We start from the raw sequence: 13,422 nt of genomic DNA on the forward strand, positions 1-13,422 counted from the left end.
TACTATATTTTAGTACTGATACACAAACTCCAGCTAAATCTTTAAATTCTTGCATGATAAATAGAATCACAGAGGCTCACTTCCCTTTGCCTATTAGCCAGGACTTCAATAAAACATACACGGTTAAGACAACCACCACAGAAAGATGATAAAAGGAAATGATGTTTCAAAAATCACTTTACATTTCCTTGAACTTTTTTTAAAAGAAAGATTCTAAACAATTAATAGTCAAGTTTAAAGCACTTTCCTCCCTTCCTTCTGAAGGTGGGAAAGGTTTTATATATAAATATTCCACAATACCTAGGCACTGTGTGTATGTCAAATACTTACCAAATAGTTTAAGACAATTAAGTGCTACTCATAGAAGTGACATAAACATATATGAAGCTTACTGATATCAAACTAAACATTATAAATGGCCACAGTCTTTGACATTGGGTGCCTAAAGCTAGGTATTTAAATCCATATTTTGGCAGAAGTCAATGGGAGAGCTCATCCTTTTGAATTGAGGGGTACTCAGCCATTTTGAATATCATACTATTTTTTAGGTGCCTACTTTCAGCAGCCAAGCTTGAACTTTTTGCCAACATATCTGTTTGATTAGATCGGGGTCGGCAACCTTTCAGAAGTGGTGTGCCGAGTCTTCATTTATTCAGTCTAATTTAAGGTTTTGCATGCCAGTAATACATTTTAATGCTTTTTAGAAGGTCTCTCTCTCTATAAGTCTATATATTATATAACTAAACTATTGCCATATGTAAAGTAAACAAGGTTTTCAAAATGTTTAAGAAGCTTCATTTAAAATTAAATTAAAATGCTGATCTTATGCTGCCGTCCCACTCATCCTGCTGCTAGCCCGGGGTTCCGTTCACGTAGGCCGGCAGCAGGCTGAGCGGGGCCTGCAGCCGAGACCACGGCTGGCAAGGGGCTGGCAACCACAACCACAGACTAGCAGTGGGCTGAGCGGGGCCGGCGGCTAGTCTGGGGTTCTGTCCGTCGGCCCCGCTCAGCCAGGGTCTCGGCCGCCGGCCCCTCTCAGCCCGCTTCTGGTCTGGGATCCCAGCCCTGCCCACATAGAGTAGGTATCTACCTTCTCCCTGGTTCTAGCCCATTCTCGTCCTCTCTCTGCACTGAGCTGAGGGTGGGAATGCACTGAGCACAGGGCTGGGAGTGAAGGTGCAGGCTGGGGGTTGGGGTGTACGGTCTGTCCAGGAGCTAGAATGAGGGAGGGAGCTCAGGGTTGGGGCAGGAGGTTTGGGTGTGGAGTGCTTACCTGGGCAGCTCCCATTTGGTGTGAGGGGTGCAGATGGGAATGTGGTGGTGGGGGTGCAGGAGCTCTCGTTTGGTACTCAGGATGGGGTGTGGGGGGGCCTGGGGGTGTGCAAGGAGGGTGCAGGAGTCAGGGCAGAGGGCTAGGGGCATGTGAGGGGAGTGCAGGAGTCAGGGCATGGGGTGTGGGGGGGTGCTGGAGTCAGGGCTGGGGTCGGGGGGGTGCAGGGGTCAGGGCAGGAGGCTGGGGTGTGTGTGAGGGGGGTGCAGGGGTCAGGGCAGAGGGCTGGGGGTGTGGGCTAGGGTCATGGGGGGTGCTCCCAGTCCCCTGCCCAGAGTGACTCACGGCAGGGGGCTGGAGGGGATATGCATTGATTCCACCCCCCTTCCCCACGGCCCCGTCCCCACCTCTTCTCCGCCTCCTTCCCGGAGCAGTGAGCGCGCTACAACTCCGCTTTTCCCCCTCCTTTCAAGGGCCATCAGCTGATCGGCGGCAGGGAGGGAGAGGAGGAGGGGCAGGCACCCAGCATGCTGGGGGAAGAGGATGGGGAGGGGGACCTTGTCTGCCCTGCAGCAGCTGCCAGGACCAAGCTTCTTCACCCTGCCCCCGTGGGGGCGGGGGGCAGAGAAGAGCGGGCCGGGGCTGGCAGGATTTTTAATGGCATGCTGCTGCCTGCTGGGGTCCCAGCCTGGGTTCGGCAGCGGGCTGAGCGGGGCCTGCAGCTGGGACCCGGCAGGCAGCAGTGTGCCATTAAAAATCAGCTCACGTGCCGTCTTTGGCACGCATGCCATAGGTTGCCGACCCCTGGATTAGATGAATTATATCTGTGCATTTATTTTAAAATTGTTGTATTTCATTTCCACAGGGTACGAGAAGCTGCTATGACAAGTTTAATGGAGGTGACACTTTTTTTGGTACAGAATGAACCAGAGTTGCTGGATGCTAACATGTAAGTAGCTTGTGCTTTTTGCATACTGTTCTGTGATTTCATGTTTGGTAATTTCCAGTCCCTGTTAAAGAGTATGTGACCATACGTATAATATTGCCTGCATACTGTATGTAATACCTCTTACCAAGTATTTACAAAGCTTTTCATAAAAATCACAGCTAGGGTGACCAGGTATCCAGTTTTTGACCGAAACACCCGGTCCAAAAGGGACCCTGGTGGCTCCGGTCAGCACTGCTGACCAGGCTGTTAAAAGTCGATCGGCGGTGCTGTGGAGCTACGGCAGGCTAGTCCCTTCCTGTCCTGGCTCTGTGTTGCACCTCGAAAGTGGCCAGCAGCTCCAGCTCCTAGGCAGGGGGGCAACGGAGTTCCGTGCGCTGACCAAGCACCAGCTCTGCACTCCCATTGGCCAGGAACCGCAGCTAATGGGAGCTGTGGGGGCAGTGCCTGCAGGCAAGAACAGTGCATGGAGCCTCCTGGCCCCCCTGCTTAGGAGCCGGACCAACTGCTGGCCGCTTCTGGGGCGCACTGCAGTCCGCGGTGCCAGGACAGACAGGAAGTCTGCCTTAGCCCCCCCTACTGTGCCACTGACTGGGAGCTGCCGGAGGTAAGCCTGCACCCCGAGCCCCAACTCCCTGCCCCAGCCCTGAGCCGCCCCCAAACCCAGAGCCCTATCCTGCACCCCAAACCTCTCATCGTCAGCCCACATTCCCAGATGGAGTCCTCACCTCCCCTGCACCCCAACTCCCTGCCTCAACCCGCAGCCTCTCCCACACCCTAAATCCCTCATCCCCAGCCCACCCCAGAGCCCGCATCCCCAGCTGGAGCCCTCACCCCCTCTCGCACTCCAACCACCTGCCCCAGCCCGGAGTCCCCTCCCGCACCTGAATCCCTCATTTCTGGCCTCACCCAGGAGCTCTCACCCCTTCCTGCACCTAACTCCCTGCCCCAGCCCAGTGAAAGTGAGTGAGGGTGCTGGAGAGCAAGCCATCGAGGGAGGGGAAATGTAGTGAGCAGGGTGCATGGCCTCGGGAATACTGGTCCCCAAATATTTCTTTGCAGAACCTTTCTGTTCCTATCCCTAGCTCTCTTTTCCTCAGAGAGACTCTTACCCTTTTATATTTCTGGTTTGATGGCAATAAAACTCACCTGGTCTGACACTGGGATGAGTCAGAAGAACAGATTTGCATATTTATGTAGGGTCTTGGAACTAACTTGGTAGAAAGTTGTTAGAAGAGTATTGCATCTCTAATCAGGGTCCTAGAACTTGACAGAGAGCATAGCTGACTTCGTATTGGCCTAATTCTTCTTTTTTAATATAATGAAAAAGGAAACACAAGCCAGAAACACAATTTCTCCATATTTTGATTTATTTTGTGTTGTATTCTTAATAACCCACAGAATCCAGACATTAGAGCTGATGTAGGTTCACCTGCAGCAGAACCTACATAAGAACTTTAGAAATCAATATGGATCTACAGAATAGAGTGGATAAACCAGTCAGCTAACTATGTGCATGTCATAAATATAAAGGGAAGGGTAACAATCTTTCTGCATACAGTGCTATAAAATCCCTGCTGGCCAAAGGCAAAGTCCTTTTACCTATAAAGGGTTAAGAAGTTAAGATAACCTCGCTGGCACCTGACCAAAATGACCAATGAGGAGACAAGATACTTTAAAATCTGGAGTAGGGGGAAACAAAGGGTCTGTCTGTCTGTGTGATGCTTTTGCTGGGAACAGAAAAGGAATGGAGTCTTAGAACTTAGTAAGTAATCTAGCTAGATATGCGTTAGATTTCTGTTTTGTTTAAATGGCTGGTAAATAAGTTGTGCTGAATGGGATGTGTATTCCTGTTTTTGTGTCTTTTTGTAACTTAAGGTTTTGCCTAGAGGGATTCTCTATATTTTGAATCTAATTACCCTGTAAAGTATTCACCATCCTGATTACAGAGGTGATTCTTTTATCTTTTCTTTAATTAAAATTCTTCTGTTAAGAACCTGGTTGCTTTTTCATTGTTCTTAAGATTCAAGGGTTTGGGTCTGTGTTCACCTATACAAATTGGTGAGGATTTTTTATGAAGCCTTCCCCAGGAAAGGGGGTGTAGGGCTTGGGGGGATATTATGGGGGGGGGGAAACGTTTTCAAGTGGGCTCTTTCCCTGTTCTTTGTGTAACACTTTGGTGGTGGCAGCATAAGGTCCAAGGACAAATGGTAAAAGTTTGTACCTTGGGGAAGTTTTAACCTAAGCTGGTAAAAATAAGCTTAGGGGGTCTTTCATGCAGGTCCCCTCATCTGTACCCTAGAGTTCAGAGTGGGGAAGGAACCTTGACAGTGCACCTTTTCCTTTTATTATGATTATTAGTTATTTATTGAGAGACCTGTACAGAAAATTCTTGGTGCTGTAGTAAGTGAACTCTTTGAAACGGTACTTATCTTATGCCTCAACTGATTCTATGCAATAGTTCGTTGTCCCAGAAGTTAAATTTTAGATGATACTTAAAATAGTAAGCCTGATGGCTTGACAGAAGATGAAAAATCTTGTTATATTTGCTAAAATAGGTGCGTTAGCCTGGGTGTCTTGATTAAACTATAATGCAAGTAATTCTAGTTATATTTACTACTACTATTTGCAGTGGTGTTATAACCATATTGATCCTAGGATATGGGAAAGACAAGGTGGGTGAGGGTAATATCTTCAGTTGGACCAACTTCTTTTGGTGGAAGAGACAAGGTTTGAAGCTTCACAGAGCTCTTCTTCAGGTCTGGAAAAGGTAACCAGAGTGTCACAGCTATATACAGGGTGGGACAGATTGTTAAACATAAGGGGCTAACACATGTGGCAGGAGACCACTTAAAATGAAGTGAGCAATTAATACCTCTGCAGTCAGTGTCTCTTTTTGAGGTCATGATTTGCAGTGTTTAACGGAGTGATTCATTTATGTTCCGAGGCTCGTCTTTTTAAGGGATTGTCCAGATTTGCTTTGAGCATGAAAACTGAGAGGGCAGATATGTAGTGATGGCTTTATGAAAAGTGTTCACTAATGGGTGATGAGGTGTTTTTGTCTTTTATCATTTTTCTGTGTGAGTTCGTTTGAGAGTGGAATGATTGTCTGATTTCACCCACATAGTAGTTGTTGGGGCATTTGATGCCCTGGATGAGTTGTGCCACATGTTGTGATAGGCATTAGTAGGACCCATGGATCTTGAAAGGTCTTGTGGGGGATATTGATTAGGGTAGCAGTGGAGAAATGTCCACACATTTTGCATCTGTTGTTCTGGTAGGGTCTGGTGCTGCTTTGAGTGGTGTGTCCTGGTCTGTGGGGAGCTTGCTTCTGATTATGAGCATCGTGAGGTTGGGGGGTTGTTTGAAAGCTAACAGAGGTGGTTCATGAAAGATTTCTTTCAGGATGTGGTCCATATCAAGTATGGGCTTTAATTTTTTGTTGATACCCCATATGGGTTCCAGTGTGGGATGGTAGGGGACAACTAGGGTTGTGCAGTTGGTTGGGTTTTTTCCCAAGTTGTATTGAAACAGGTTCTCTCGGGGCATTTGGGTGATCTATTCCATGATGAAATCTACTTCTCTGGTGGAGTGTCCTTTTATGATGAAAGTGGTTTTAAGAGTGTTAAGCTGTTTATCCCAGGCTTTTTCCTGGGAGCATATTCTGTGACATCTGAGTGCCTGGCTGTAGATAACCGATTTCTTGGTGTGTCAGGGGTTGTTACTGGATCTGTGGAGGTAAGTGTAGCGATCCATGGGTTTCTTGTATGTAGTTGTCTGTAGGGTTCCACTGTTGAAGCTCATAGTGGCAGCCAGGAAGTCAGTGGTGGTGTGTGACTGTTCTAGAGAGAATTTGATGGATGGGTCAGTGGTGGTTGAAGTTGTGGTGGAAATCTGAGGGAGTTTAGGTCACCTGTCCAGAAAATGGAAATATCTTCACTGTATCTCAGGCATATAGTTGGTTTTGTGTGTATTTTTCAAGAAATTCTTCCTCAAGGTGGTCCATGAAGAGGTTGGCATATTGGAGAGCCACCCTAGTGTACCCATGGCTGTTCCCATAGTTTGGACAAAGTTTGTTATTTAAATGTAAAATTGTTGTAGGTGGGGATGAAATGGAAGTATGTGGTGATGTGTTTGGGATGGATATATAAGTGTTGTCTATTGCCTTGTAAATATTTGAGGCAATGCTGTCATGGTGAGGGATGCTGGTATATAGGGAGGTGACATCCATGGTGGCAAGGATGGTGTTCTGCAGGAGATGGTTAATGTTGTGGAATTTCTGGAGATAGTAAGTTGTGTCGTGGAGGAAACTGGCCCTTTGTGTGCTGAGCGGTTTGAGGATGGTTTCTGAGAGTCCTAATATTACTTCAGAAAGAGAGCCATGGACAGACATAATGGGTTTGCCTGGGTTCTCTTGTTTGTGTATCTTGGGAAGCATGTAGAAGGTCCCTGGGTTGGGTTTTTGGGGGATGAGGTTGTAGAGTTTCTCTTGAAGTTTTGGGAAGGATTTGTTATTCCTGGTTGAATTGTGGTATGAGGTGGAGTTCTTTATAGTACGTGGTGTCTGACAGTTGTCAGTTGACCTCACTGATGTCATAATTGAAGACTACAATGGGTTCCCCCCTTTTGTGTGCTGTTTGATCATTATCTGATGTCTGGATTTCAGGAACTGTATTGCTGTCCCATCCACAGTGGAGAGATTGTGGTGGATGTGATGTTCTGTTAAGGATTTCACAGTCGATTTTCCCCCCTAAGCAATTGATATAATGATCAGCTGTGTAGTTTTGTCCAGTAGGGGTGTCCAATGAGATTATTCATTCTTTCTTATGATTGTTGGGGGGCATTAATTGTAGTAGCTGTGGGTGGTGGTATCTTCGTTGTGGAAGAATTCTTCTAATTCTCCACATTCGTTATGATATCGGGTTCTGTGGCTCATTACAGCAATTTGTAACCCACTAACCCTCCTTTGTCCTATGACTGCAGTGGTGTCAATTGCCCACTTTATTTGAAGTGGTCTCCTGCAACATGTTTTAACCCCTTGTGCTTAACTATCTGACCCATCTTGTATGTAGCTGTAACACACTGGTTACTATTTCCAGATCTGAAGAAGAGCTCTGTAAAGCTTGAAAGCTTGTCTCTTCCACCAAACGAAGCCGACCCAATAAAGGATATTACCCTCACCTGTCTTGTTTCTCTCATTTGCTACTATTGTAATTTGTGCCATGCCCAAAGGTATGGTGGAGCCTCATAGAAGGGAGAGTTCTCTTTCCTGAAGGACTTACAATCTAGATACATGAGTTAGGGGAAGAAAAACAGGTTGGGTTGGACAGACACATAAAAAAGGTGAAGTAATGACTCAATTAAACAGTTACAACAGAGTTTTTGCTACATTCCAAACTTAATGGTGGCTGAATTTCACTGGTGATCCATATACAACACCCAGTCCATAAAAAGCATCTTGGTATCTTTCTGGATGGAAGGTGCTACGTGAGTGCAAGGTATAGTTAATATTACTATCATCTAGTTGTTTGGATCTGGAGGTGTTTTACAAATTAACTTGTGGCTGTTCTTAAAGATTCTTTACCACAGTAGGTAATGTCATGCATTATCTAAATGTTCACTATAAAAAGTCAAATAGAATAAAACAGCAATCCCATTCCACAGTTCAATATTTTAGATAGTGCAATGGGTGCAAGAAATTATTTTTAACCATTTCAAGAAATTTCTGTTTAAAGTATGTACATTTATTTATTTATTGTGATGTGATGGATTGAATTAGTTTTTTGTCTCTTAATTTGTAGCTGTAAACAGCTTATGTGCTGTGTGGCCCAGCAATCGGCTGAAAAAATAGATAGATTTCGTGCTCATGCAGGATCTGTGTTCCTCACTCTTCTGTACTTTGACAACCCTCCGATTTCGTACATACCCCACCGGGAAGAATTGGAGAGGATATTTCCAAGGTAATCTAGATCTTTATCACCTTCTAATTTATTAAGGAGGGCTTGCGGGTTGGAACCTGTCTGTGAAAATCCTTCCTGGTCTACGTCAGTGTAATGAATAAATTAGTGTGTAAAAATGCCCAAGCAAACTAGGATTTCTTTCTATGGGCAATTCCATTGAAGGAGGTGCTCTATGCCAATGGAAATTTAAAATGTAGATAGCAAAACTTACTTAATTTAGCTACTGTATGCAAATGCACAATGAGATTTTATAGAGTATTTAAGGAGGAGTTGGAAATTGCGGTATGTGGCTGAATATATGGTAAGGATTGAAAGAATGTATAAAAATTATGAAATATAGACAAAATAAAATAAAATGGGCATTTAACTCAAAAAGTGTTAGTTTTGTCATATGATTTAATTTGATGCACCCTTAATGATATTGCAGTGATTGAAGTTCTTCTTTTAATGCTGGTCCCAGTGGGCATTCACTGTGGATGTGCATGAAGCCAGAAGATGTTTTTCTGTAGTAATGTCTATTGGTCTGTGTCTGCACCCTCTGCCTTCCTTATGCTGTGTAGCGAGGGCATCAGGGGAGACGGACTCTCCAGTTCCTTTCTACTGCTCATGGTTTGACACCGAACCCTCCAATGTCCCAGGCTTCTGCTAGCTTTTCTACCTGAATTTCATGTATGTAATTTTTTTTCTTAGTTAGCTGTTGGTGTTAGGTAGTTTTCTTTATTGGTGGGGGGAGGGGGATTCCACCCTTCTGTTACCCTCAGTACCAAATGAGACTTCACACCCAGGTACAGGTGTGTCTAGAGCTCACGGAGAACATGTGCCAGCACTGACCATACCAAGAGCAGTGAACACTCCAAAACCATCTACACAAGGGGCAGGACCATTCCTTGCACCATCTAAGGACAGAAGGAACTGTTCAGCTTCTGTAGCAGCAGTACTGAATTGCAAGAAGACTGCCGGACCCAAGCCTGCAACGGCAGATCCACCTACATTACAAGCCCCTCTCACCCTCCGCCTGTTAAGTCTTGATATTCCCTGCTTGAGGACTTGGCAATCTACATGGATCCAGAATTGTTGAGCCTTTCAGATCCAGTTTTGTCCAGGGATACCTGTACAGTGATGTCACGTCACTCACCAGCCCCAAGTTGTGGAGTAGAGGTGCTGACATTGGTATGCCACTTGCCAGTTCCTTCCTCTAATCCGAGTGTTATGAGTAGTACCACTGGCTCCATCAGTAGACTCAGATGATTCTTATTCCTCCGATGATCACAATCGGCAATACCAGGAGCTCCCCTGACAGGGCTTTCAGAGCCTTCCAGGTCCCATCTCATCCCCGTGGAGCACATTAGTCTAGGGACCAATGGTACTCCATGGGTCTGTCTGTCATACCTATACAATCCTACCCACTGGCCATACGGAATCTCTGGGACCCTTACAGTAGGCCCCTTGATGATGAGAACCCTGGACAATAAAATGGATAGAGGTCCCCTACCAGGGAGGAGCCTAGCGAATCTCCTCATGCAGAGTACCTCAAGGAATCATAGACTTTGTCAGAAGGGACCATTATGATCATCTAGTCTGACCTCATGCACAACGCAGGCCACAGAATCTCACCCACCCACTCCTGTAACAAACCCCTGACCTATGTCTGAGCTATTGAAGTCCTCAAATCGTGGTTTAAAGACTTCAAGGTGCAGAGAATCCTCCAGCAAGTGACCCGTGCCCACGCTGCAGAGGAAGGTGAAAAACCCCCAGGGCCTCTGCCAGTCTGCTCTGGGGGGAAATTCCTTCCCAACTCCAAATATGGTGATCAGCTAAACCCTGAGCATGTAGGCAAGACTCACCAGCCAGACATCCAGGAAAGAATTCTCTGTAATAACTCAGATCCCACCCTGTCTAGCGTCCCATCACAGGCCATTGGGCATATTTACTGCTAATAGTCAAAGATCAATGAATTGCCAAAATTAGGCTATCCCATCATACCATCCCCTCCATAAACATATCAAGCTTAGTCTTGAAGCCAGATATGTCTTTTTGCCTCCACTGCTTCCCTGGGAAGGCTATTCCAGAACTTCACTCCTCTGATGGTTAGAAACCTTTGTCTAATTTCAAGTCTAAACTTCCTGATGGCCAGTTTATATCCATTTGTTCTTGTGTCCCCATTGGTACTGAGCTTAAGTAATTCCTCTCCCTCCCTGGTATTTAGCCCTCTGATATATATATAGAGAGAGCAATCATATCTCCCCTCAGTCTTCTTTTGGTTAGGCTAAACAAGCCAAGCTCTTTGAGTCTTCTTTCATAAGACAGAAAGAAAAGGAGTACTTGTGGCACCTTAGAGACTAACCAATTTATTTGAGCATGAGCTTTCGTGAGCTACAGCTCACTTCATAAGACAGGTTTTCCATTCCTCGGATCATCCTAGTAGCCCGTCTCTGTACTTGTTCCAGTTTGAATTCATCCTTCTTAAACATGGGAGACCAGAACAGCACACAATATTCCAGATGAGGTCTCACCGGTGCCTTGTATAACGGTACTAATACCTCCTTATCTCTACTGGAAATACCTCTCCTAATGCATCCCAGGACCACATTAGCTTTTTTCACGGCCATATCACATTGGCGGCTCATAGTCATCCTGTGATCAACCAATACTCCGAGGTCCTTCTCCTCCTCTGTTACTTCCAAGTGATACATCCCCAGTTTATAACAGAAATTCTTGTTACTAATCCCTAAATGCATGACCTTGCACTTTTCACTATTAAATTTCATCCTATTACTATTACTCCAATTTACAAGGTCATCCAGATCTTCCTGTATGATATCCTGGTCCTTCTCTGTATTGGCAATACCTCCCAGCTTCGTGTCATCCGCAAACTTTATTAGCACATTCCCACTTTTTGTGCCAGGGTCAGTAATAAAAAGATTAAATAAGATTGGTCCCAAAACCGATCCTTGAGGAACTCCACTGGTAACCTCCCTCCAGCCTGACAGTTCACCTTTCAGTATGACCTATTGTAGTCTCCCCTTTAACCAGTTCCTTATCCACCTTTCGATTTTCATATTGATCCCCATCTTTTCCAATTTAGCAAATAATTCCCCATGTGGAACCGTATCAAATGCCCTTACTGAAATCTAGGTAAATTAGATCCACTGCATTTCCTTTATCTAAAAAATCTGTTACCTTCTCAAAGAAGGAGATAAGGTTGGCTTTGGTACGATCTACCTTTTGTAAAACCATGTTGTATTTTGGGTTAGGGTTAGGAAGTAGAACAGCCAGTCCACCAGCAGCTCTTTCTTCCTTCTCTCTAGACGAGCAAATGACACTGGCCTCATCCTCACCACCAGATGATTATAGGCACTATTTGGACCTCTTAAGGTTTGTACACCCTAGCTACATTTGACCTCATCCTGAAAATGGCAGAAAAGAAGTATTTTGTTCCATCCAACGGTGGGGAATATTAATTTTCCCATTGTAATCTGAACTCTCTCGTGGCCCAGGTTGTCACAGAATGTAACAGATTATGCCATCTAGCTCCACTTTTTTGGACAAGGATACCAAGAGGCTAGATCTCTTTGGCAGAAAGAACTTCCTGTCTGCCAGCCTCCTTTTCCGTGTAGTGAATTACTAGGTATTAATGTCCAAGTATGACTTTACTAATTACAATAAACTGTCATAATTCGCTAACAAACTGCCACAGGAGTTTAGACCCCAGGCCATCCTTGATTAAAGGAAACTAGTTGCCAAAGCATCACTCAGTGCAGTGAATACAGCTCATGCTCCATGATGATTTTGGTTATCATGAGCAGACTTCATGGCTGCAATCCTCAGGGTCCCCCAGAGAGGTCTAGGCAACAGTGGAAAATCTCCCCTTCAAGGGTAAAAATCTGTTTAGTTAGAGAACTGGTGAATTACTCCATTGCCTTAAGGACTGTCCATGGCATGCTCAGCTCTTTGGGAATATATCCCCCTGCATCCCGGAGGAAATATTCTAGGCCATATTCTCATAGAAACTATCCTGCCTCTCAGCTCTTCTATCATCAAAGGGTCTTTGAACCACGTAAGACATTCCAAAGGATGCCGTGCAGAGGCAGAATTACTCCACCACCATCCTCCTTTCACTCCCAGCCTCCCACCAAGAAGTCAACCTTTCTCCACTCAACCACTCAGTGCACCCTTCGGTGGCCATCTGAGCTGTTTCCTTCTGATGTGGCAGCATAACACATTGGCAAATAGGATCTGGAAACCATCTTGGCAGAGTACACTGTAGAATTCCTTTCTGCCCGTTCTACAAAACCCCTCTTCAGGCACCCTTTTCACGAGACATTTCTCAAACAAGAGGGCGATTCCCTAATTCACCTGAGGAGATACAGACTATGTCACCCTTAACACTGGGACAAGAGCTTTTACTCCAGATATTTCCTGGCTCCCAAAAAGGAGGACTGGAAACCTATCCTGGACCTCAGATGGCTGAATGTCTTCATATGTCATTTAAGATTCAGGATAACCATCTTGGCCTCAGTCATCTCCTTAAATGAAGGCAACTGCTTTTCAGCCCTTGATTTGAAGGATGCCTACTTCCATATAGACATTAATTTAGGACACTGGTGATTCCTGTGCTTTATGGTGGGCCTGGAACACTTTCAGTACAGGGGTCTTCCTTTTGGCCTCCTGACAGCGTTTACAAAGGTACTCTCTCCTGTAGCATCCAGTGTTCATCAGCAAGGCAGTCTGATATTCCCCTACCTCAACTATTGGCTGCTCTGATTGAGAAATGATTGAAAAATTGGTTCAAGCTTCATCCTTGGATGTGTCCTTTGGTTTAGTGATCTTGTGATTGGTGGTGCAGCATATATCCTCACACTCTCCTTAATGAGTATTGCTTGGGGTTCACCCACAGTGAATGTCTGTATAGGAACCAGCACTTGAAGAAATGAAGGTTACTTACCTTACAGTAATGAGTTCTTGAGATGTGTCGTCCTTATGGGTATTCCACGACCCACACTCCTTCCTCTCTGCTCAGATCATGCTTGATTTGTGGTAGGGCGGGAACTGGAGAGTCCCTTGGGCTGGTGGTGTAGGGCGCAGGCTTGGACCAGTGAACACTGCTCCTGAAAAATCTTCTGGTCTCAGGCACATGGAGCGGATGTGCACCCACAGTGAATACTCATAGGGATCACACATCTCAAAGAACATCAATTACTACAAGGTAAGTACTCTTCATTTTTCATTGCACTTTTCCCATATCC

The 13,422-nt window shown here is 45.3% G+C and overlaps 1 protein-coding gene across 8 annotated transcripts in view; it reads left to right on the forward strand.

The window, feature by feature from the left end:
• The window catches only part of TBCD (tubulin folding cofactor D), a 261,333-nt gene that overhangs the window by 204,718 nt on the left and 43,193 nt on the right, over positions 1–13,422 (forward strand). For all 8 annotated transcript variants that reach the window (XM_073311985.1, XM_073311984.1, XM_073311991.1 and 5 more), the window contains exons 31-32: positions 2,136–2,219; positions 8,018–8,176. In XM_073311985.1, the coding sequence (XP_073168086.1) occupies positions 2,136–2,219; positions 8,018–8,176 (243 nt within the window). The remainder of the gene's footprint in view (positions 1–2,135; positions 2,220–8,017; positions 8,177–13,422) is intronic.

Source organism: Lepidochelys kempii, chromosome 14 (genome assembly GCF_965140265.1).
Source record: "Lepidochelys kempii isolate rLepKem1 chromosome 14, rLepKem1.hap2, whole genome shotgun sequence".
Taxonomy (NCBI): Eukaryota; Metazoa; Chordata; order Testudines; family Cheloniidae; genus Lepidochelys; species Lepidochelys kempii.